The sequence below is a fragment of the Balaenoptera physalus genome, assembly GCF_965194825.1.
Source record: "Balaenoptera physalus genome assembly, chromosome: 1".
NCBI classification, from domain to species: Eukaryota; Metazoa; Chordata; class Mammalia; order Artiodactyla; family Balaenopteridae; genus Balaenoptera; species Balaenoptera physalus.
In genome coordinates this window covers 98,880,285-98,907,464 of record NC_138882.1, presented here as the reverse complement: position 1 = coordinate 98,907,464, position 27,180 = coordinate 98,880,285, and the positions used below count along the sequence as shown (strand labels likewise).

General features: G+C 35.3%; 1 protein-coding gene across 4 annotated transcripts in view; it reads right to left on the bottom strand.

Annotated features, from left to right (window-relative positions):
- Nucleotides 1-7,733: 7,733 nt before the first annotated feature.
- The window catches only part of DRAM2 (DNA damage regulated autophagy modulator 2), a 32,467-nt gene continuing 13,020 nt past the window's right edge, over nucleotides 7,734-27,180 (bottom strand). For all 4 annotated transcript variants that reach the window (XM_082436579.1, XM_082436576.1, XM_082436578.1 and 1 more), the window contains 4 exons: nucleotides 20,824-21,001; nucleotides 20,228-20,310; nucleotides 19,152-19,244; nucleotides 7,734-18,643 (listed from right to left, as the gene is read on the bottom strand). In XM_082436579.1, the coding sequence (XP_082292705.1) occupies nucleotides 18,536-18,643; nucleotides 19,152-19,244; nucleotides 20,228-20,310; nucleotides 20,824-21,001 (462 nt within the window). In that variant the 3' untranslated portion in view covers nucleotides 7,734-18,535. The remainder of the gene's footprint in view (nucleotides 18,644-19,151; nucleotides 19,245-20,227; nucleotides 20,311-20,823; nucleotides 21,002-27,180) is intronic.

Sequence of the window (27,180 nt, the reverse complement as noted above, 5' to 3'; positions counted from 1 at the left end):
CAGTTATGGGATTTGATTTTATTGTGATTGCGCCCCTCCTACCATGTCATTGTGGCTTCTCCTTTGTCTTTGGTTGTGGGGTATCTTTTTGGTGAGTTCCAGTGTCCTCCTGTTGATGACTGTTCAGCAGTTAGCTGTGACTCCGGTGCTCTCACAAGAGGGAGTGAGAGCACGTCCTTCTACTCTGCCATCTTGAACAATCTCTCCTTCTTTACCTTTAAATTTTGCCATTTTGACTATGATATGTCTTGGATTCATCTTGTTGGGACCCTCTGTTGTTTCCTCTACATGAATATCTGTGGATATCTGTTTTATCCTTTAGGTTAGTAAGTTTTCAGCCATAATTTCTTTAAATACATTTTTGATCCTGTTTTCTCTCTCTTCTCTTTCTGGAACCGCTATTATTCGTAGGTTGGCACACTTTATATTATCCCATAGATATTGTATGTTGCTTTCTTTTTTTATAATTTGTCTTTCTGGCTGCTATTCTGATTGGGTGATTTCCATTATTTTATCTTCCAGATAACTTTTTCATTCTTTTCACCATTTAGTCTGCTATTCATTGCTTCTAGATTGTTTTTTATCTCAGCAATTGAATTGAGTAATTTTGATTGGTTCACCTTTATAGTTTCTAGGTCCTTGTTACAGTGATCTGTATTTCTATCGATGATTTTTCTTAATTTCTTTAGCATTTTTATTACCTCCTTTTTGAACTTGGGGTCTAGTAGACTGGTGAGGTCTCTTTAATCATTTCTTGTTTCAGGGAATTTGTCTTGTCCTTTTAATTGAGAGTAGTTCCTCTGCATTTTCATTTTACGTAACTTTCTCCTTCTCTATGAATTTAGGAAAAATGGTTATCTAGTGTGGTCTTGAAGGAGTGTTTTTATGTGGGAGTGCCCCTGTGTAGAGTGTGTGAGTCCAATATTTTTGGTGTGAAGGCTGGTTTTGGTATGGATGCCAGCTGCATCTTTCCTCAGAGTGTGCTGACCATTATTCCCTTGATAGAGGGCGGAATTTGTGTTGTGGTATTCCGAGCATGTGCTGGATGCGGGGTGGAGCCTCCTCTTTGCTCTGTGGCTGTCAACACCCTAAGGTAAAAGTGGCCATACTATTCAAAGCAATCTACAGATTTAATGCAGCCCCTATCAAAATACCCATGACATTTTTCACAGAACTAGAATAAATAATCTTTTTAAATACCATTTTTAAAGGTTACTTTCATTTACAGTTACTACAAAATACTGGCTATAGTCGCTGTGTTGTACAATACATCCTTGAGCCTATCTTACACCCAATAATTTGTATCTCCCATTCCCCTATCCTTATATTGCCCCTACCCCATGACTGGTAACCACTATTTGTTCTCTGTATCTGTGAGTCTGCTTCTTTTATATTATATTTACTAGTTTGTTGTATTTTTTAGATTCCACATATAAGCAATATCATAGAGTATTTACCTTTCTGTGTCTGACATTTCATTTAGCATGATGCCCTCCAAGTTCATCCATGTTGCTGCAAAGGGCAAAATTTTGTTCTTTTCTATGGCTGAGTAGTATTCCATTGAATATATATGCTACATCTTCTTCATCCATACATCTGTTGATGAACACTTAGGTTGTTTCCATGACTTAGCAATTGTAAATAATGCTTCTATGAACACTGGGGTACATGTATTTTTTTGAATTAGCGTTTTTGGTTTTTTTGGTTACATACCCAGGAGTAGAATTGCTGGGTCATACGGTAGTTCTATTTTTAGTTTTTGGAGAAGCCTCCCTACTATTTTCCACACTGGCTGGACCATAGAACAAATAATCATAATTTATATGGAACCACAAAAGACCCAGCATTGCCAAAGCAATCCCGAGGGAAAAGAACAAAGCTAGAGGCATAACCCTTTTGGACTTCAGTCTATATGACAAAGCTACAGTAATCAAAACAGCTTGGTATTGGCACAAAAGCAGACATGTGATCAATGGAACAGATTAGAGATTCCAGATATAAACCCATACACCTACAGTCAATTAATCTATGACAAAGGATGCAATCATCTACAGTAGAGAAAAAACAGTCTCTTCAACAAGTGGTGTTGGGAAAGCTGGACAGCTACATTTAAATCAGTCATAATTAGAACACTCCCTCACACCATATACAAAAATAAATAAAATTGTTTAAAAACCTAAATACAGGACGTGACTCCATAAAACTCCTAGAAGAGAACATAGGCAAAACATTCTCTGACATAAATTGTAGCAATATTTTCCTAGATCAGTTTCCCAAGGCAAAAGAAATAAAAGCAAAAATAAACAAATGGGACCTAATTAAACTTAAAAACCTTTGCACAGAAAAGAAAATCATCAATAAAATGAAAAGACAACCTACAGAATGGGAGAAAACATCTGCAAATGATGTGACCAATAAGGGATTAATATCGAAAATATACAAACAGGTCAGGTAACTCAATATTGAAAAAACAAACAACCCAATCTAAAAATAGGCAGACGACCCAGATAGACATTTCCGAAAGAAGATATACAGATGGCCAACAGGCACATGAAAAGATGCTCAACATCACTAATTATTAGAGAAATGCAAATAAAAACCACAATGAGGTATCACCTCACAACTGTCAGAATGGCTATAATCAAAACGCCTACAAATAATAAATGCTGGAGAGGGTGTGGAGAAAAGGGAACCCTCCTAAACTGTTGGTGGGGAAGTAAATTGGTGCAGCCACCATTGAAAACAGTATGGAGGTTCCATTAAAAACTAAAAATAGAGCTACCATATGACCCAGCAATCCCACTCCTGGGTATATATTCAGAAAAGTCAAAAACTCTAACTCAAAAAGATACATGCACCCCAATGTTCATAGCAGCACTATTTACAGTAGCCAAGACATGGAAACAACCCATGTGCCCATCAACAGGTGAGTGCCTTAAGAAAATGTGGTATTTATGTATCTATCTATTTACAACGGAACATTACTCAGCCATAATAAAGAATGAAAAATTGCCATTTGCAGCAACACTGATGGACTTAGAAAGTGTCATAACAAGTGAAGTAAGCCAGAAAGAGAAAGACAAATATTGTATGATATCAGTTACATGTGGAATCTAAAATATAATACAAATGAATCTATATATAAAACAGAAGCAGGCTCACAGACATAGAAAATAAACTTATGTTACAAAAGGGGAAGCAAAAGGGGGGGAGGGATTAATTTGGAGTATGGGATTAACAGATACCAACAACTATATATAAAATAGATAAGCAACAAGGATTTACTGTATAACACAGGGAATTATATTCAGTATCTTATAATAACCTATAATGGAAAATAATCTGTAAACTATATATATAATTGAATCACTTTGCTGTACAACTGAAACTCAGTACTGTAAATCAACTATACTTCAATTTTAAAAAATCTTAAGGAATGCACACAAACTGTCAGAAGTAATAAATAAGTTCAGCAACTTTACAGGATAAATTTATAAAAACAATTGTATTTTTATACAGTAGCAATAAATAGCATAACATGAAATTTAAAAAAACAGTTCCATTTATAATTGCATCAAAAATACTTAAGAATATATTTAACAAAACAAGTGCAAGACTTATGCACAGAAAACTTCAAAACATTGCTCAAAGGAATGAAACAAAACCTAAATAAATGGAAATGTATCTTATGCTCATGGGTTGTTAATGTGGCAGTGCTCCTGAAATTGATACACAGATTCAACACAGTCCTTATCAAAATCCCAACTGTTTGTTAGCAGAAATTCACAATCTGATTCTAAAATTCATAAGTAAATGCAAGGGACCCAGAATAGTCAAAACAATCTTTAAAATAAAGAACATAGTTGGAAGACTCACACTTCTCAATTTTAAAGCTTACTACAGCTACAGTACTCAAGAAAGTATGGTACTGATATGGGGATTATCTATCTATCTATCTATCTATCTATCTATCTATCTATCTATCTATCTATCTATATCTATCTGTCATCTATCTATCTCACTGGGAATAGAATTAAAAGTAGAGAAATAAACCCATACATGTATCATAAACTTATTTACAATGGGGAAGCCATGACTACCTGATGAAGAAAGAGTAGTCTTTTCAACAAATGGTGCTTAGACAACTGGATATTCACATGCAAAGGAATGAATTTGAACCTGTACCTCACATCATATACAAAACAATTATTAATTTTGCATGATAAAATTTAAGAGCTAAAATTATAAAATTCTTGGAAGAAAATTTAGAAATCAATCTCTGTAACTGGGTAAGGCATTGATTCCTTAGAAATGACACCAAAAGGGGCTTCCCTGGTGGCGCAGTGGTTGAGAATCTGCCTGCCAATGCAGGGGACACGGGTTCGAGCCCTGGTCTGGGAAGATCCCACATGCCGCGGAGCAAATGGGCCCGTAAGCCACAATTACTGAGCCTGCGCATCTGGAGCCTGTGCTCCGAAACAAGAGAGGCCGCGATACTGAGAGGCCCGCGCACCACGATGAAGAGTGGCCCCCGCTTGCCGCAACTAGAGAAAGCCCTCGCACAGAAACGAAGATCCAACACAGCCATAAATAAATAAAATTAAAAAAAAAAAAAGAAATGACACCAAAAGCATAAGAGACAAAAGAAAAAAAATAGATAAAATGGACTTCATAAAAATTGAAGACTTTGTGCGTTGAAGAATACCATTAAGAAAATGAAAATAATCCACCAAATGGTGAAAATATTTAAAAATCACATAACTAATAAAGGACTTGTATCTAGACTATATGAAGGATTTCTACTGCTCAACAATAATAAGGACAACTCAGTCTATAAATGGCCGAAGAATTGAAATAGACATTTCTCCAAAAAGATATACAGATGGACAATAACCTAATGATAAGATATAATACATCACTACTTATTAGGGAAATGCAAATGGGATACCACTTCACATTCACTAGAATTATTTTTTTTAAAAAGGCAGATAATACAAGTGTTGAGGAGGATGTGGAAAAATTAAGATCCTAATTTATTGTTAGTAGGATTGTAAAATAATGTAGCTACTTTGAAAAAAAAAACTTTGGAAGGCCTTAAATATATTAAACATGCTTACCACATAAACCAGCATACCTTAGTTGTACACCCGAACAAAGAAAACATACATCCACAAAAAAAGTTGTATTCAAATGTTCATAGCAGCATTATTTATAATAGCTCCAACATGGAAACATAGATTTCCATCAAGCGATAAATGGATAAACAAATGTCTTATATCTATACAATGCAATATTGTTTGGCTAAAAAATAAAAGAAAGAGATGAAGTAATGGGTCATGCTATCTATGACATGGGTCCCAACTTCTCCACAGCCTTATCAGCACTTTGTTTCCTTTCTTTTTTTTTTTTTTTTTTTTTGGTCATGCAGTGTGGAGTCTTAACCACTGGACTGCCAGGGAAGTCCCAGCACATTTTGTTTTCTGTTTTTGTTAGTAGCCATTGTAATAGGTCTGAGGTGGTATCTCACTTAAATTTCCCTAATGATTAGTGGTGTTGAGCATTTTTTCCTTGTTTATTGAAAATATCATATTTCTTCTTTTGAGAAATGTTTATTCAGGTCCTTTACCCATTTTTGAATTGAGTTATTGGTTTTTGTTGTTGAGTTTTAGGAGTTCTATATATATTCTGGATATTAACCCCTTATCAGATATATGACCTGCAAGTATTTTCTAATATTATGTGCATTGTCTTTTTACTCTGTTGTTAGTGTCTTCTAATGCATTATTTTTTTGAAAAAAAATTTAAGAAACCCAACTGGTCTGTTTTTTCTTTTGATACCTGTGCCTTTGGTGTCACATCCCAGAAATCATTGCCAAATCCAATGCTGTGAAGGTTTTGTCCTGTTTTCTTCTAAGAATTTTATGTTTTAGGTCTTACATTTAGGTTCTTGATACATTGTAAATTTTTGATATGGTGTTAAGGGTCCAACGTTTTTCTTTAATATAGGGATATCCAGTTTTCCCAGCACCATTCATTGAAAAGACTGACATTTTCCCATTGAATGGTCTTAGCACCCTGTCAAAAATCATTTGACCATATATATAAGGATTTATTTCTGGGCTCTCTCTTCTGTTATATTGGTCTGTAAGTCTGTCCTTATGCCAACACAGCACTGTTTTGGATTACTGCCACTTTGTAGTAAGCTTTGAAATCTCTGACTTTGACTTGTTCTTATTTTTAAGGATTGTTTTGGCTCTTCAGGGTCCCTTGAGATTTCATATTAGTTTTAGAATCGGTTTTTCTATTTCTAAAAAAAAAAAAAGAAAGAAAAAGAAAGAAGTCATTGGCGTTTTGATAGGGATTACACTGAATCTGTAGATCACTTTGGGTGGTATCAACAATTCAGCATAGTAAGTCTTCCAATCCATGGATTATAGGATGTGTTTCCATTTATTGATGTCTCCTTTATTTCTTTCAGCAATGTTTTGTAGTTTTCAGTGTACAACTCTTTCATTTTTTGGCTACGTTATTTACTAAATATTTTTTTAATGCAATTTCAAATGGAATTGCTTTTGTAGTATCCTTTACAGATTGTTCATTGTTAGTGTTTAGAAATGCAACTGGTTTTTAGGTGTTGGTTTGCACCCTGTTCCTTTGCTAAATTATTAGTTCTGAGTTTTTGTGGAATGTTTAGGGTTTTCTATACATTAGATCATGTAATATTCAAAGCAATAATTTTACTTTCTCCTTTCCAATTTGGATACCTTTTATTTTTTATCTTGCCTAATTACTCTGCTAGAACTTCCAGTACTATTTTGAATAGATGTGTTAAGATGTGTTGTTCCTGATCTTAGAGGAAATGCTTGTAGTCTTTCACCAATGAGTATAATGTTCACTGTGAGTTTTTCATAAACGGCTTTTATTATGTTAAGGTAGCTTCCGTCTACTCCTAGTTTGCTGAGTGGTTTTATCACGAAAGGGTGTTGAGGGACTTCCCTGGCAGTCCAGTGGTTAATATTTCTCTTTCCAATGCAGTGGGTGTGGGTTTGATCCCTGGTTGGGGATCTAAGATCCCACATGCCTTGAGGCCAAAGAAACAAAACAAAAAACCCAAAACATAAAACAGAAGCAATATTGTAACAAATTCAATAAAGACTTTAAAAATGGTCCACATCAAAAAAATCTCAAAAAAAAAGGGGGTGTTGAATTTTTTCAAATGATTTTCCTGAATCAAATGAGATATTCATGTGGGCTTTTTCCCTTTCAGCCTGTTGATACTGTGTATTACATCGATCAGTTTTCTTATGTTGAACATCCTTGCTTCCCAGGAATAAATTCCATTTGCTCATGGTGTCTAATCCTTTAAATATGCTGCCAAATTCTGTTTCCTGGTACTTCGTGGAGGATTTCTGTATCAATGTTCATAAGGGATATTGGCCCATAGTTTTCTTGTAGTGCCTGTCTTTCTTTGATATAAGGGGAATGCTGGCCTCATAGAATAAGTTAGGAAGTATAGTCTTCTATTTAATTTTTTTGATAAGTCTGAGAAGAACTGCTGTTAGTTCTTCAAGTGTTTGATGAACTCACCAGTGAAGCCATCAGGTCCAGGGCTTTGCCTTTGTTGGGAGATTTTTGATTACTGATTCAATCTACTTATTACTTTTAGGTCTATCCAGATTTTGTTTCTTCATGATTTAGTCTTGGTAGGATTTTTGTTTCTATGAATTCGTCCATTTCTTTTTTTTTTTTAATTTTTATTGTAGCATAGTTGATTTACAATGCTGTGTTAACTTCAGGTGTACAGAAAACTGAATCAGTTATACATATACATATATCCACTCTTTTTTAGATTCTTTTCCCATATAGGCCATTACAGAGTATTGAGTAGAGTTCCCTGTGCTATAGAATAGGTCCTTATTAGTTATCTATTTTATATATGGCAGTGTGTATATGTCAATCTCAATCTTTCAATTTATCCCTACCTCTCCTTACTTTCTGGTAACCATAAGTTTGTTTTCTGCATCTGTGACTCTACTTCTGTTTTACAGATAAGTTCATTTGTCCATTTCATTTAGGTTATCCAATTTGTTGGCATACAATTGCTCATAGTACTCTCTTATAATCCTTTTTGTTTCTGAATCAATAGTAATGTCCCCATTTCATTTCTGATTTTAGTAATTTTAATCTTTTCCCTTTTTTTCTCAGTCCATTAGGATAAAGATCTGTCAACTTTGTTTTGATCTTTCCAAAGAACTGTTTTATTTTCTCTATTGGTTTTCTATTTTCTATTTTGTTAAGCTCTGCTTAAATCTTATTTCCTTTATTTTGCTACTTTTGGATTTAGTTTTTTTTTTCTTCTAGTCTTTACATTGTAAAGTTAGATTGTTGATTTGTTTTAATAGAGTACTTTATTACATTTTATAGTATAAACACTCACAGGTATAAATTTCTGTTAGCACTTCTTTTTCTGGGCCCCATAATTTTTTAAAAATTTATCTTTATGTGTTTTCTAATTTCCCCTGTTGACTTCTTTGTAGACCCATTTTTAAAAAATTATGCTGCTTAATTTCCACCAATTTGCAAATTTTCATTTTCCGTTATTAATTTCTAACATCACCCCATTGTGGTCAAAGATACTTTGGATGATCTCAGTCTGTGGTATTTTGTTATGTCAGCCCTAACAAACTAACACAGATTTTAGTACCAAGAAGTGGAGTATTTCTACAACAAACATCTAAACAAAAAGTGGCTTTGGAACTAATTAATGAGTGGAAGCTTGACGAGGTTTGAGATTCTTGTTAGAAAATGCCTAGATTGCTTTGAAAGGACTACTGATAGAAATATGGATATTAAAGGTATTTCTAAGGACTTCCCTGGTGGTGCAGTGGTTAAGAATCCACCTGCCAATGCAGGGGACATGGGTTCGAGCCCTGGGCTGGGAAGATCCCACATGCCATGGAGCAAGCAAGCCCATGCACAACTACTGAGCCCGCATGCCACAACTACTGAAGCCCGTGAGCCTAGAGCCTGTGCTCCACAACAAGACAAGCCACTGCAATGAGAAGACAGTGCACTGCAATGAAGAGTAGCCCCCACTCGCTGCAACTAGAAAAAGCCTGCATGAAGCAACGAAGACCCAACACAGCCAAAAATAAATAAATAAATGTATATATATAAAAAAAGGTATTTCTGAAGAGACCTCTGATGGAAATAAGGAATGTTATTATACTGAAGAGAAAAGATGATTCTTGTTATAAAGTGACAAACATCTTGGCTAAACTGTTTTCTAGTGTTTTGTGGACAGTAGAATTTGTAAGGGATGAACTTGGATATTTACCTGAGGAGATTTCTACTCAAAGTGTTGAAGTGGGCTGGTTCCTCCTTATGGCTTATGGTAAAATGTGAGAGGAGAGAGATAAATTGAAGATGAAGTTGATAAGCAAAAAGTAACCAGAACTTGATCATTTTGAATATTCTCAGCTCATCCATATTGCAAAAACAAAAAACAAAACAAAAAAAAACAAGCACGTTTTGAGAGAACATTAAGGGTACGGCTGAACAGTCATTTGAGAAAAGAGATTACAGGTGTGCTACAGAGTGAGGGTTTGTGTCAACCCAAATTCATATGCTGAATCCCCAACATGATGTATTTGGAGTTAGGGCCTTTGGGAGGTGATTAGGTGATGAGGGTGGAGGCTTCATAATGGGATTGGTGTCGTAAAAAAGACACCCCAGAGAGCTCCCTTCCCCCTTCTGCCATGTGAGGACACAGCAAAAGGGCAGTCAATTATTAATCAGGAAAAGGGTCCTCACCAGACACCCAAACTGCTGGCACTTTGATTTTGGATGTCCCAGCCTCCAACTGTGAGAAATAATGTGTGTTATTTATAAACCACCCTATCTATGGTATTTCTGTAGCAGCCTAAATGGACTAAGAGCACCAGTGTTATTCATGGATCCAATTAGCTACCTCAGCAGAAGTCAGGAATAGAGATGGGGTTACACCCAGAAACACTGCTAGCTTGGACTAAGGGGGACAGAGATGGGACAAAATGAAGGCAGGCTATCAGACTTCTGGGATACTACAGAATTGGACAGAACTGTACATCTGTGAACATGTTTTATCCTTCAAGAAAAGGGAAGAATGACTCTGAAGGTAACTCAGAAATCAGTACAGGGCTGCCACTGCCACCACGGGATCATAGGGTACAGGTCCAGGTGCCAAGGCTGTTTCCTCTTTGATTACAAATGGCAGAGCCACCTCCAGGGTTTCAGTAGGCCAGACTGCTGCCCAGGGTTGTAAGGGCAGGGCTGATACCTAAGGCCTCAGGCTGGACTACCTCCCCAGTGGGCCTGGAAGACAGAGCATTGAGACAAAAAAATTATTCTCTAGTCTTAAAAATCTAATGGAATGTTCCCTGCTAGGTTTTCAACTCCCTTGGAACCAATGACTCCTGTCTTCTGATTTCTCCCTTTTGGAATAGAAATGTCTATCCTATGTCTGTTCCAGCACTGCATTTTGGAAGCAGATATTATCTGATTTCACAGGTTCACAGCTGGATAAGAATTTTGCCTCAGGATGAATCATACTTTGACTCTTGCCCACCTGATTTAGATGATATTTAGATAAGACTTGGGACTTAAGAGTTGATGATGGAATGGTTAAGACTTTGGGCAGTTGTGATGGGGATGAATGTATTTTGCCTATGAGAACATGATTTTCAGGGGTCCAAAGAGTCGAGTGTTATGAGCTGAATTCTGTATCCTCAAAATTCATATGAAATCCTAATCCCCAGCTCCTCAGAACATGACTGTTTTGGGATACAGGTCCTTCAAAGAGGTGATTTAATTAAAATGAGACTATTAGTTTGGGCCCTAATCTAATCTGACTGGTTTCCTTATCAGGAAATTTGGACACACTAGGAGACACCACTGATGTGAATGCATAGAGAACATGTGTGGAGACACAGCAAGAAGGCAACTAACTGGAAGCCAAGGACAGAACTCAGAAGAAACCAAACCTGTTGATACTTTGATCATGGACTTCTAGCCTCCAGAATCGTTAGGAAAATAATTTGCTGTTCAAGCCACCTAATCTGTGGTATTTTGTTATGGAAGCCTTAGCAAACTAATACAGGAGTGTATGTCTCTATGTTATACCTCACACAAAATTTTGGTTATTTTATTTTTCTATCAAAATAATTAACACATAATGTTGAGGTTCTCTATTCTACAGAAATTGGTTGGTTTAAATTTTCTATTTCAAAATAGATCAATTTTGATAAATTATATATTTTTGAGAACTGCTGAAAATATCATTTATTTCTATAAATTTATGTATTCTCATTACTTAAAATTTTTGCTTTTTCAACTATTTCTCCTTAATAGTTCTCATTTTGTACATTTGTGCTTTATTTTTAAAAAGGTTAGCTAAAATTTTATCTATTTTACTGACTTCTCCCCAAAGCATCAGCTAATTGTCATTTATTGTTTTTCTATTTTCTTCTTTTATCTTTTCTTAATTAAAATAAAATAAAGGCATGTAGATCTTAAGTGTTCAGTATAATGAACTGAAAACTGTACAAACCTATCACACACATCTACTTCAAGATGGAGAATGTCTGCATCATCCTCAGTAAAATTATTATATTAGTTTGCTAGGGCTGCCATAACAAAGTACCACAGACTAGGCGGCTTAAACAAATTTATTTTTTCATAGTCTTGGACACGAGAAGTATGAGATCAAGGTGTTGGTACGGTTGGTTTCTCCTAAGACCTCTCTTTGGCTTGTGGATGTCTGTCTTCCTCCTGTGCCATCCTATGGCCTTCCCTCTGTATATGTCTATGTTCTAATTTCTTATAGAACACCAGTTGTATTGGATTAGGCACACCCTAATGACCTTATTTTAACTTAATCACCTACTTAAAGACACCCTCCACATATTCATATTCTGGGGTGCTAGGACTTAGAACTTCCAACATATAAATTTTGGAGGGATGTAACTCTGCCCATGATAATCTCTTATGCCCCTTTCCAGTAAATCTTTCCCATAAGGATCACTTTCTGACTTCTGTCACCATAGTTTTTGCCTGCTCTCGTGCTTCAAATAAATAGAATTATACTTTATATATTTGTGTCTGTGTGTGTGGCTTCTTTTTCTCAATACAATGCTTTTCTGATTCATCCGTGTTGTTGTGCGTATCTGTAGCTTATTTCTTTTTACTGTCAAGCAGCAAGCCATTACATAAATACACCTCAACTTATCCATTTTCATATTGATAGTCACTAAGGTTATTGCCACACTCGAACTATTATTAAGATTGCTGGAAAGATTCTTGTTAGTCTTTTTGTGAACATGTTTTTATTTCTCTTAAGTAAATTCCTATGAATGGATTTTTCAGGGTCACTGAGTAAATGTAAGTTTAACTTTAGAAGAAACTACCAAACCATCCTCCAAACTGGTTTATCAGCAAGACAAAAGGTCCAGTTTCTCATAGTCTTATCAACATTTGGTGTTGTCAGTCTTTTATTATAACCATACTAGTGAATATGTAGTGGTTGTGGCATTTATTTCCATTACTCTGATGTTGTACATCTTTTTCAAGTCTATTTGTGTATTTTATTTTGTGAACTATCTGTCCTTTGCACACTTAATTGAACGTGGACTTATTTTTGATTTGTTGATGTTCTTTATATATTCTGTATACAACTTCTTTGTAAAATATACATACTGTGAATATGTTCACCCAGTCTGTGGTTTGCCTATTCAGATTCTTAGGAATATCTTTTGATAAACAGAAATCTTAAATTTTGAAAAAGTCCTTAATATCATTTTCTTTGGTATTTCTAAGAAAGTTTTGCCTCCCCTGATGTCACAAAGATATCCTCCCAGGTTTTCATCTAGAAGCTATATGGTTTGGGATCTTTCTTATAGGGTTGTGATGAACCTCAGTTATGTCTGTACAGGACTCAGATAAATGTTGCAGCTCATTGTTTGGATATTCTGCTGTAAGAGCATCAGCTGTTGAAGACTTTTTCTCATTGAATTTTCTTGGACCCTGGCTGAAAATAAATTGACTATGTATGTTTGGCCTATTTTAGGACTCTATCCCATTCCACTGGTGTATTTATCTATCTTTATGTCAATAAATACATTGTCTTATTTTAATATTATAATACATCTTCAGATAGTGTAAGACGTGCAATCTTTTCAAGACTGCTTTGACTATTCTAGATGCTGTGAATTTCTAAATTTTATAATCAGCTTGTCAATTTCTTCAAAATATCCTGCTGGAAGTTTGTTAGGGGTTACATTAAACCCACAGACCAACAAATAGAGTGGGCTCCTTAACTATATTGAGTCTTCTGATATATGAACACGGCAAAAATGTTTCAGGATTTTAAAATTCTTCACAGCAACTTTTGTAGCATTCAGTGTAAAGGTCTTATACATCGATCATTAGATTTATTCTGAGGTATGTGACTTTTATGCTATTGTAGATAGCATTCTTTTAATTTTCAAGTGTTCACTGTTAATATAGAACTGCAGTTTATCATTATTATTGAACTTCTAACCTGTGACCTTTCTAAATTCAACTATTAGTCCAAAATTAGTTTTGAAAATTACACAGGATTTGCAAATATACAACCATTTTTCCTTGTCTCTTAATCATTTTCTTGCCTTTTTGTATTAACTAGGGCTTCTAGTGCAATGTCAAATAAAAGATTGCCTTCTTTCCAATCCTAAGTGAAAAGGATTTAATATTAAACCATTAATTATGTTATTAGCTGTTAGATTTTCATAGATGTACTTTATCAAGTGGTGGAATTCTATTTCTAGTTTGCTGGAAATTTTTAATAAGAATGTTCAATTTTGTCAATTTTTTGTGTCTGTTTTTCTCCTTTATGTTAATGTGGCAAATTATATTGCTGGAATAAACCCCACTTAGTCATGCTATCTTTTTTTTCATTGCTAAGTTCTATTTCCTACTATTTTATTAAGTATTCTTAACATCTATATTCATGAGAGATATTAATCTTTTTCTTTTCTCATATTTGGCAAGTTTTTTACCAGGGTTATGCTGGCTTCATAAAACAAGTTGAAAAACTCTCTATTTCTTGAAAGAATTTGTGAACTTAATATTATTTGTAACTTAAATATTTGACAGAATTCAACAGTGAAATAATCAAGGCCTGGAGTTTCTTTTGGGAAAGATATGTAATTGTAAATTCAAAATTTTAATAAATATGGAGCTTTTTTAGATTTTCTTTTTCTACTTGCATCACTTTTGACAAGTTACGGTTCAAGAGGCTTTTGTCCATTTCATAAGTTGTTGAATTTATTGGCATAAACTTGTCCATAACATGCTCTTCTTATCTTTAATGTCAATAGGCTATGTAGTGATGTCCTTTTCATTCCCAATATTAGTCATGTGTTTTCTTTTTTATTTTTAAGTTTTTTAAAGCCTCCTAGGATGTCATGACAAGTCACCATAAAGAGGGTGGCTTGAAACAAAAGAAATTTATTCTCTCACATTTCTGGAGGATAGAAATCCAAAATCAAGGCTCCCTCTAGAGGCTGTAGTGAAGGATCCTTCCTTGTCTCTTCCTAGTTTCTGGTTACTGGCAATCTTCGGCATTCTTTGGTTTCAGGCTGCATAACTCTAATCTCTGCCTCTGTCTTCATCTGGCCTTCTTTTCTGTTTCTTTGTTTCTATGCAGCCTTCTTATAAAAATACAAGTCACTGGATTTAGGGGCTCATTCTAATCTAGTATGATCTCATCACAACTAATTACATCTGCAAATGTCCTACTTCCAAATAAGGTCACATTCTGAATTTCTGGATGAACATGACTTTTGGGGGAATACTATTCAACACAATGTATTAGTCTTGCTAGGTGTTTATCAATTTTATAATTTCCAAAACCTCACTTTTGATTTTGTTGATTTTCTGTTAATTTCCATCAATTCTGCACAAGATCTCAGTCAATATCTTTCAAACATTTCTTCAGTACCATTCTATCCTCTTCTTCTGAAACACAATTATAAGATTAAGACCATTTAATTTTGTCTTCAAAACTCAGATAGTCAATTCTTTTTATTTTCATTTTTTTCTCCGATTTCCAGTTTTTATACTTTCAATTGCCATCTTCAAGTTTATCAATCCTTTCCTCTGCGTAGTCATATTATATTCAATTCTAGAATTTTCTTTTTTGTTTTTCAAAATCTACATGCCTGCTGAAATTCTCCTTTTCATGCATGTTTTCCACTCTTTTTATTAGCTCCTTCAGCATTTTTATCATAGTTATCTACCTCTGATAACTGCAACATCTGGGCAATCTCTGAGTTTGCTTCTATTGACTATTTCCTGTCTGGATGAAATTTTTCTGCTCCTTTGCATGTCTTTATAATTTCTTACTGTTTGCTGCATATTTTCTATAAAAGAACAGTAGGTATAAAAATAAATAGTTGCCACTCAAAAGGGTCATGCCTATTTTTTGTCAGGTTTATAGAATGGGAGGCTGAGTTAATACGATTTGCAGTTGAGGTGGAGATGAGCTTTGTTGTTGCTCTAGTTTGATTCACTTTATTACTTGCTTGAAACATTTGAAGTGAACAGGATTTCCTTTCAGCAGGGATTGGGATCTGGTCATTGGTGAGATTCTACTGGAACCTTCGTGCTTTTCAGTTGAGCTGCCAGCTATCCAAACATGGGGAATTCCCCTCTGTACTACATTCCAACTGCACATTTTAGAATTTCTGAGGTATTCTCTTTATACTCCGATCAGGCCTTCTGAGTAGGTGAACTCTCAGGTGAACTCTATTTCAGATTACCATGCCTTTTGGAGGATACAACTGTTTACACTGTTAAGACCCATAATGCCTCAGAAAGTTTTCCTTTGTTTTGGGTCTAGTCTACATTCTTGTCTTCTTAATAAATGAGTACGTTGTTTCTAAAACCAGCACTCTGGCTGGTTGAAAAAAGGCAAGATTAAGGACAGTAATCCAACATTTACTCAACTTCACATTTCACAGTGAATCTGTACAGAACACTGCACAAGAGACAAGAAAAGTTGTCTTTCTCATTCATAAATCCATTGAGCATTTACAATATGACACTATTCTAGAAATATACAATATAATCTTAGGAATTAGGATAAATAAAAACAGAGTTCTTAAATTATGTTAGATCTTTAGTTTGGTATTCTAAAATCTGATTAAAAGTGGACTACTTCAAGCTCCTACGTGTGATTCTGCCATCTCCTAAAAATCTTGTTGTCATCAATATACAAATGGTGTAAAGAGAAAAAACTAGGAATGAGCATTCCTGTTTTTCAAAACCTTAATACGAAAATAGCAAACACATCCAATTAATTTACATTTCACTGTCTAAAATTTGGTCTTATGCCTATACTTAATTAAAAGGGAAATGTAGTCTTGCTGTGTCTCCAAGGACATAGGAAATATATGCTAATTTTGCCAGCTTAAAACCTCCTATTCTTAAAGCTAAACATTCAAAACAAAATTGATTGAATTGAACTACCTTATCTGTTTATCCAAGCTACTATATCTGACAGTGTTGGCAAGGCATATTTTGAGGTAGGATATGATTGTCTTCCACTAATTCAGCCTTAAGATGAAGGATGAAGGCACATTCAAAAATCTCTTTATTTATAATCCCTTTTTGAACTTACTCATATTTTCAGCCCATGTTATTTCTAAAGATAAAAGTTAAATAATGGAATTAAAATACTATCCAAGTAATATTTTTTGTTTTAAAATAATTTAATGTTGTTAGTATACCTCTAAGTCTAATATTCTAGCATGGATGTACAAGTCCATGTTCTTCCCTGTGCCATCTCCCCCACACATAATTTATAATCTTATAAACTTTGATTCTATCAATTTCCCTCTTACCATACCATGGTCCTTCACAACTTGGAATTACATTTCCTTGAGGGACAGCAATCAGGACTAGATGCTGTTTCCCAGATGTGGTTGCACCATGATTTTCAGAGGCATGATAAAAATGTTTTATTGTTTGTATTGACAATTTTTTTCTAGTGATGCCAGATTTCAATCAATGTTTATTGAAATGTCTCCCATGTTCACTGTTGCTTGATATAGCTAAACAGTATTTTATTCCATTTTCTCTCTTATGAGTCCAGAAGTCTTCAGAAATATTATTTAGAGTCCTATAACTAGCAACCTTTTCCTAATTGAGATCTATGTTTCCACCATATAACCATTTTTCCTTAAATTGCTCCCTCTTACACTTTAAACTTTTTCTAACCATCTTTTATTCTGGCTATGGACCCAATTCTTCTAAAAAGATAAACCTTGTTAATCTTCTTCAGAGATTCTTTTGCAAACCAGTTTGTCACTGGGCACCTTCCAGATGAGCATTTTCTTCTTTTGAATTTTATCTGGGATCTGTAAACCATTCTCTATCTGCACAGATAGGGATCCAAGTAGAAGCCATCCAATCACTTGCATGACCAGACAGAAAGAAAATTATTTTGGTAGATGCATGTATCACAATTATTCTGTACCTAGTTTTTCTGGATTGCTGATATTGTCCTTTAGAATTTGGGTTGTATAATACAAAGATCACATCCCATTAAAAAAGGCTCACCATTTGCCTGTTCAAGGCTACTTTTTCAAGTGATTATAATTTGCTATAAATGAAAATCTTCAGACACTCTTGAGTGCAGTTTGAGGTGACTTTTATTTTAATTATACTTGCTGTTATTCACAAACTTCTCAGACTTGTGTAGGAACACTAACCATTGTTTTACGCAAAACGCAACTGGAGTAAATTTACCTATAGCTACTTTTCTCATTCATTAGTAATTAAAATCTCATATCAGAGACTAAGCTTCATGAAACTATCACAAGCATGTGTATAGACCAGTTAGCATACTATCTGACCTTGTGGCAGGAATCAAATCAATATCTACAGAATCTCTTGTGCAAAGCTTAAGCAATAAAAGTGCTCACATGAATTCAGGTCTGCTTCCCTTTAAAGTTGGATTCCAGAGGAAATAAATTTTATAAAGACTATAAGAAATGTATTAATATGGTAAAACTATTACTCAAAACCCAATTTTAAAGCTGTTGAGCATTGCTGATTATTTGGGGTCCTGAAACATATCTCACATAAGTGCTCCAAACAAAACATGGTTTGTAATGTTTTTAAAAATGTGAAAAGCTGAATTTTGCAGACTGCTTGGTGCACTTCTGGTTGTTTCTCTTAAAAAAGTAGAAAAAAATCTACAATTTTGTAGTCCTTTGGTTTTACTTTCTGGGATAAAAAAGTATAGGCATAAATGTTTTTTCATGGTCCTCTTGAAGATGTCCTTTAAAACAACATCAAATGGCTTAATTCATGTCTCTTGATTATCAGGATTCTTTGATGTCACTGTCAGCCTTGATTAACTGGTTGAAAATTTCAGAGCAGAATAAGTAACTTTCATGAATATTTCCCCAATCCCTGAGAATCATAATCACCATACGTATATTTTGTCCTTTCATCATACATCTCTGGAAAGTAGCCGTGTTCGTTCATTGTTAATAGGGCAAGGAGCAGTGTCATAGAGGGTTAATCCGTGTAAAGTGGCTTCTACCCGTAAAGAAATTTTCTGGAACAGAAAAGAACATTACATACAGAAGTTTGCTCCTTAAAGACAGATCACGTGTTCAATATTTTCTGAGGAATATCTTTTGGGATTAGGAATGTAAATCAATTATAATGAGTAACAAGAGAGAGACAGCTGTGGTACTGCTGTAGTGCCAACAGAATTGGGAAAAATAAGCTTCTTTCCTCAGAAGTTCCTTGGTGTTCTTTGGTTTCTATGAGGAATTGGTAAAACTAAATGTTGAGGATGGCCTATGTAAATGCAGGCAGAGTCGATAAAAATTCTCTGAATTTCTGCAAATTCGGTTGTTTTACAACCCTATTTTCAAGACTGGACCTTGCTAACAAAACACTATTTCTCAAAACACAGAAACAATTCACCTGAGAAGTTCCTCTTCTAGCATCACTGCTTAAGAAGTTAATTTTCAAAAAGGCAAGAGTTGCTATAGAAAGCTTTCTTATTCCACCTGAAGGAGGTTTGACTGCATAAATCTAACTCTACATTTTCTTACCTGAAAATCACGAATATAAGTCAGGAAAAAACCAAAGAAGGAAAGTGACATAGACCATTCTGCTGCAGTAGTGATCATGTGAAGCACATAACCCTTAAGTGACAACAAAAAAAGAATAATTCTATGAAATTTCATTCAAATGATCTATAATTTTTCTCAAATAAAAAACCTGTAACATTTATAAACCAATCTGTGTTCTGAATATCAACCCCTGGTTTATTTAACGTATCTCTAGAATTAAAGGCAGACATTAGAAAAAGTCCCAAATGATCTGTCATAGTTTCATCCACAGCAAATAAAATTTTCATTTGAATAACTAAGACAGGAGAACTTCTACTCTACAACCAAGAAGTTACTACCTTTCCCAAAGCCACGAGTCATTAAATGCCACTAAAAAAAGTTTAAGTAAACGATGCTCATGATAAACTTAGTGCTATTTTTTGAGCATTAAATAGTATATGGATTCTAATTAGGAGAACCTAGTAAATTATTTCATTTAGTCATTCTCACAAACATGTCCCATCTAGGGCTGATTCTTTAAAAATAATTTAAAATAAAATGCCACCTGAGTGGTTTGTGAAAACAGATGAACTCATTTTATTACCTATTCAAGTATATGTCCCACCTCGCTTTTTCTCAGGATCAGAGATTCTATGTCCATTCAGATATCCACTATATTGGAACCCAAATGCAGAGTCCATAATAATAAACTTCCAGATAACAAAAAGTAGGAAAAGAAATTTTTTTCAATTCAGAAAACAAGTATTCTACTAATAAAAGATTTCAGTCAGCTATATTGCATGCTATATCCACCTTCAGAGGAGTCAATTTCTGAGAAAACTCTTTGCCATCACAGTTCTCTTCAGATCTTGAAGATGTTCACAGACCACAACGTGACAGGAGAATATGGATGGTTCTACATAAACTCTATCATTTATAGAAAATAATCCTAATACATCACTGATTTTTCTACTGAAAACCTTTCATTGTTAGTAGTGAAATGAAAAATACATCAAAATCAACCAAAATCGTCATCTTTACTATAAAACTAAGTTTTATAGACTCTCAGTTCTTACTTTGTCCTCAGGATTCCAGTGGAGTTTCTGTACTATATCAGCGCCAAAACTGCCACTGTACAAAAGTGATGAACAAGTCAGCACTGTAAAAAAAGTAAGTCAAGGAAGAATCTCAGGGAAGACCTGTAAGTTTAATTCAAAACAAAACAAAAATCTCTTTAAAGATCTAAAAGGATTACACATACATTTGTTTCCAAGGTCCAAACCCATTTTCTTGAAGACTTCATGTTACATGGCAGTAGTAAAATTTAAAATGTGCCCAGAAGATTACTATGATGCATAGTCAATCCCTCTTTGCTCAATAATTCATTAGTTCTATCATAAGCTTTTGCTGCATAATTGTTCTCAAGGAGGGCACTAACTCATCCTTCCTATCTTGGAAGTAAGTATGATTAGGCTAGACATTATCTTTGTTTCTAGCTCAGTTACTAGGTCCCATGTAAAAATTTGAATTTCATGTTTCAAATTCTTTAATTTAGGGTTTACTAAACCCAAGAATATCACCCACAAAAGGCCTACTTACAATATGCCAACAATGTTCACTTAAGTTTTGTTATTCAATTCCAAGTGTAGCCACATTTCACAGCAAAGGATACTGCTAAATGCACTTACTCCACACCAGATAACCAACAGTAGTCTGATCCAGAAGACTTGTTTGCCGTGAATTTTGGGCTGCATTTGGTAGGAAAGGATAGTCTGAACAAACATGTATAATGAGCCAATGCCAAAGGTGAGCACAGCTCCACATACATGTACAGCAAAAAAGGTGGTTTTCTGAGAAGTAAAAGGAAGAAATAAGTAAATAAAAGAAACCCCAAACGCATCGACAACACAATATTTAAAAGCACAAGCCCAGCGATTTCAATAGGACATTCACTGAGTGGAAAAGCTCTGCAGATTCTACAAATTATTTCCTGAAGTAATTTTCCCTCAGTACTCAGCATAAACCTGAGAATTACAGTAATCCAAATTACTTCATATGCTACTAGTGAAAACATGATAGTAATTATTCATTTACACATTAAATAATAAACTTTAGAAATAAGTAAATTCCATAGTATACTAAATGGTGATATGGGTTATAGAAAGAGTAGAACAAGTTAAAGAGGACTAGGATGCTTGGGAATGCAGGGGGTAGGGAGTCTCAACTTAAACCTAATTAAAATCTAAATGCAATTTAAAGGCTCAAGAAATTAAAACATCCCCCCTTGTCTCTAGCTAGATTGGTTTTGACAAATTATACAATGAGGGATTACCATAAATTGTAGTTATCTTCTCCTTTACTCTTTGTTTTTACTTTTTAATTAATTTTTTTCCTTTGCCTTACTTTTACCAGTATCCATTTACATTTTACTTTTTACTCTCTATGCCCCTGTTTAAAAGAGATGACAGCAGTTCTCCAAAAATTCTACTATCAAAGGCCTTTGGTTGAACTGTACTTTTCTAAACTGATGCTGTCTGTATGTCATTTGCTTGAGAAGGTACTATGCAGCACTTGGTAAAGAGGGTACGACAAAGGTAACAGGAGAAGAGAGGTTGGGTTAGGGGTTGGTTCCCTCCTTCTACAATCAACTGTGCTAATTCACATAGAGTCCACTTTTTTAGCTGAAGGTGTAAGAAGTTTCTAGTATAAAGAAATAAAAGGTAACAATTTATTTGCCAATGGCATTGGCTTCCTTTTGGAGAGAGAGAGTGCTACTTCGATAAGGTTTGGGGTGTTTTAACTGGCAATAAGTTATGAGCATCGGGAAGGGAAAAAAAGTCATTGTTACTACCACTCTGGGTAACAAAGAAAAAAAAAACATTCAGCACCCATAAAACATAATACAAAATGGTAACATCTTTTTGGTTCATGTGAATTTACCTATATATATAGATATATGGATAAAGGCTGCAAAAATGAAATTGACTATTTTAGGGCTAAGAGCAAGAATATGAGTGAATTTTTCTCCTTAAAAATATTTTCACATATATTTGTCGACTGAAGAGAAAAAAAACACAACCTAAAAGTTGAGAATTATATTTTATTTGGCAGACTTTCTGAAGACTTCAAGCCCAAGAGGCAGCCTCTCAGATGGCTCTAAGGGACTGCTTCAAGACAAAAGGGAGGAGCCAGGACATATAAGAGTTTTGCAACAAAGAATATTACTGTTAATTAAAGAAAACCAGGTATCTCAAATTAATTTTGCGCTTTTCTATGTTTGGGAAGATGCAAGAGTCGGGGCTCAGTGAAATCATTCCATTGATAAGCACCTTAGCTGTCTAGGGCCAGTATCCAGCCCCATCCTGAGTCCCCTCAGGGTGCACAGTTGAGGGGTGGCTGCAGGGGCTGAGGGCTTGGCAGCGGGCCACCCATTTGTCTCCATCCTGAGTTTCCTCAGGGCTCACTGCCGGGGTGGCTGTAGTGGCTTGATGGCTGCAATATCCTTTGTTTACTGAAATGGCAGGCAACGTTTTTCATTCACATATTGATGAAGCTAAATACAGATAGAGCCTGATCAATGCCCACATGTGATCAGTACACAGTTCCATCAACAAAATCCTGTAGTTAAAAAGAAAAATAAAGAATGGAGAGCATTTACTACTATAGTTTTATAATCAAAAGAGAGGTATATAAAACTGGTTTTAACTGGCCAGCACTTCTGCTTAATCCACTCAATTTTGTCATTTTAGAGACTAGGAAAACAGCAAAAGATCTTGAAACGGGCAAGAGATTATTCTTTCAATGGAATACTAGAGCCTCTGGGAATGGTTCTACAGAAGTGTGAATTTTACTTGTCTTTGATGAGGCTATTTTGCAGAGACAACTTGTGCAATGATGGACATTATGTGTATAGACAAAAGTTAACTTACTGAAAATGCATAATAACACAAATAATCCATATGAATAGAAATGCATATTGTGTCCTATTGAATGCAATTGACTATCACTCTGTGAATAATGACCAGTTTTGCTAGCTTTGCATCTATCTGTAAATTCATTTGAGCATTCCTTATCTGACTATAAATGTGTGGTACTTTGATTTCTCTTTTGAACTGGTTTGTAGTACCCACTATTCCTCTCATTAATAAATTAAATACAATCTTTGACATGTACAAAAGTCACGATTTTATCTTCTTTAAAAATATATCATTTAACAAAGACAAAAATGTATTCTTTGACAAAGACAAGAGAAATTACAGAGATATGTGTGGTCGGGGCAAATGTTTGCTATAGAACTTAAAAACTATGTATTCAGTGGCCTGTAATCTTCACGTAAAAGCAGTTAATGAAATTTAAGAACTAATCTTTATTCCTTCCAAAGTCTCCATGAGGATAAATTTTCTAGGAAGGGAGAATGCCATGTGACAATAGAGGCATAAATTATAGAGTTACGCTGCCACAAGCCAAGAAATGCCAAGAATTACTAGAAGCTGAGAGAGAGACATGGAATAGATGCTCCCTCTGAGCCCCCAAAAGGGAACCAACCCTACCAACACCTTGATATCAGATTTCTGGCCTCCTGAACTCTGAGAGAATAGATTTCTGTTATTTTTAAGCCACCCAAATTGTAGTATTTTGTTATGACAGCCCTAGAAAATTAACATAGATTTCTGCCTAGTTATCCCTTTCAAGTTTCCTTGAGGATAAATATCCTAGTGCCAACTAAAGAATGTCACTCGCCATCTGGCCCTACAAGGATTGAGTCACTAGCCACGGTAGTCATTGACCTTCAACATACTCTGAAAGGAGCTCAGGGCAGAGATCAGGAATGAGGCACTCTGCTCTGTGGAAACTGGCAGAACAGGCCTTCAGACAGTTAGATGTTTTCAGGAGACAATCTTATGAACCCAATTTCTTGCATCTTCCCATACTTAGAAAAGCACTAAAATCATTAACTAAGATATCTGTGCCTTGTGACTAGCAGCGACCTTCTACTGAGATGTGTGTTTGACAGCACGTACCCTTTCTCCAATAACACAAATATTCTGACCTCCCCGCTTAACCTCTTTGGAGCAGTCTCTCAGAGCTATCTCAGAGGCTGCCTCCGGGCTATCATCCTCAGTAAGTCCCCAGATAAAACTGCAACTCACATCCCTCACGCTGTACCTTTTTATTTCAGCAGACATTAAGAAGGGAAATATTCCTAGGCACTGAGGACACATATTTGTTTTGCTGCATGTTTTTTTTTTTTTTCTTTTGGCTGTGCAGTTTGCGGGATCTTAGTTCCCCGACCAGGGATCGAACCCGGGCCCTCAGCAGTGAAAGTGCGGAGTCCTAACCACTGGATCACCAGGGAAGTCCCTTGCTGCGTGTTTTTATACACACTTGTTTTCAAAGAAATTAAATATGTATTTTTTTAAGTCAGAGTTTTTGTGCTAAGTACTATGTTAGATGCTGGATATACAACAGTGAACAAAACCACTGAGCTATAATTAATGGAAATATATCAACTAAGAAATTTTAAAATAAATCTAAAACACATAGATAAAAAATTAGACTATAAGAAGTGCTGCAAAGAATTAGTTTCCAGAGGCTTGGATAACACAAAGAAAGAAAACCTGAAATATATAGGAGGAAATCTATTGACAAAAAAGACTTCCCTGAGGAAATATAGTCTGCCTACATCTATTTAGGCTTGGGGCTGTGGAATGTGCAACAGAAGAAACAATGTATGAAACAGAGTAAACCGGTCTTATTTAAGGAACACAGAAAGACCCGTGTTATGTACAATATTAGGAGGGGGAATGATGTAGAATGAGGCCAGACAGGTAGACAGTAGCCAGATCACAAAAGACCTTTGAGTTAATTAAGCAGTTTGGCAGTTTAACAAATTATTTTTTGCTCTCTTGATTCTATCTCTTTTCATGTGACCTTGGACCTGTGAGCTTTAAGCAGGGGTACAAGGAAACAGAATGAGGTGTACATATATTTCCAAAAGATTACTTTGGCTGAGGCATCAAATTAAAGGGATGTAACAGTGAATGCAGAGGAACTATTAGGGAGGCTAGGGCAGTGATCCAGAGGAGAGGTGATGAAATCTAAACTGGTTGAGAAGGAGATGGTAGAGACAACAGAAATGAAAATGGAGAGAAGCAGATGCTTTCAAGAAATATTTAAGAGATAAAACCAACAAGTCCCTACTTTAAAACAAAGTGCTTGCCTCTCTTCCAAGTTAAGCTCTCTAACTGTAAACCATTTATAGACCTGGTTTGTGTACAATTTTTCCATATATGAATCAACTAGAGTTTGTCTCTGCAAGAGAGAAGTGGGGACAGGAGAAAGAGACAATGCACTCACCACTTTAAATAAGCAGTGAAAGTTTACATTAGAAAGGAAGGAAGGAGAACTGTTTGATATGTAGGTAATGCTACAGGGTCTGCTTATAAATAGGGTCCAGCAATGAATCCATCAGTAAAAGACATAGAGCACATTCACTCAACAGGTCCGAAGCTGCATGAAAACAGATGTTTTCAGGAGGAAAAAGTAATTTGATTCAAAATTACAAGGTCAATGGGACCCTTGTGATGAATGTGAATTAGAATGAAAGCTGAAAACAAAACAAAGAATGTACATAAATATAAACTGTTTTATAGCTGAATATCTAAAAGGGAGAAAGGCAGTTTGCATGGGTGCTATTAGCAACTGCCACTGGAATTTACTGGGCTGTGTAAAGAAGTATCAGTTACTAACAGAAGTAGTATGTTATATGTGGAGGTCACTTTGGAATCCATTTTTACCATACAGTCATGAGAGATATTGTTAAACTGATCAAGGGATAACTGGAGCAAAGAATCACTATCCATATACTAAAAACCCCCAAATGCATTTTTAAAACACTGAGCTATACAAACTGATTAGGGAAGGCAGGACCCTATTCGTGGTAGACAGCTAGCTAGTTGTCCACAAAAGTTTTTGTGTCCCTTCCATAGTACAGGGTTGCCCTGGGAACTGATGCCCAGCAAGATTACATTTCCCAGCCCCTCTTACATCTAGCAAAAAGGAATGTCAGTGGAATGATGTGAGTCACTGCCAGGTCCAAGTTTCTAAGAAGTAGGAGTGAATTTTGCATGTTCTCTTTGACTGTTTCAGGCAGCTAGATGCAGAAGACCACAGAGTTTTAGGGAATTGCAGGGCCCAAATATGGACAGTGTCTGGGCCTTAAATCACTGTGGGAGGAAGGCCATCTATCAACCAAAAATACCTGCACTGGATGCATGTATGTAAGAAATAAACTTCAACTGTGCTGTATGTTTACAGCTGATTTATTTTGTTGTGCAGTGGCGGCTAACACAACGTTATAAAGCAACCATACTCCAATAAAAATTAAACAAACTTCAATTGTGTTAAGACACTGAAATTTTGGACATTGTTATAGCAGCAAGCATTACCCTAATATCCACCTGGATTATACTTATAGAGTTTACTAGTATTAACCATTACTAAAAAACTGAAAAATAGGGGCGTTCAATCAGAAGCATTACAGGAATGGAGAACTTTGAATAAAAAAGAGAGATGGAATATGCCTTTATACATGTATTTGTATGATAAGGGTGTGTTTGTATGTCTGAATAGTTACTAGATGTCTAAACAGGTTATCAAATGTATAAACTGAAACATTAAAGACTGCAGGGATTAATAAAAAAAGCACCATATGCTTAGGATGCAGCTGGTATTACCAAAGACTCCTCTGAAAGAATGTCAGTAGAAAGGAACGTGGAGACTTTGCAAATATTTGCTGAAGGCTGACTGCTACCTTAACATAAAGAATTCCCTAAGAAAAAAACTGAAAGCTATAGCTCTTCCCTTTACTTCCTCATATAAGTGGCTGGGCACCTAGGGATGCAGGCAATAAACAGGAACATCTAAACAAGAATATAAAATAGGTAAATGAGTGTAACTTGTTAGGCATAATAAAAAAGTTTAAGTCTGTAATTGTGTCACTTATAATGTATGTCAATTCTCTCTGGTC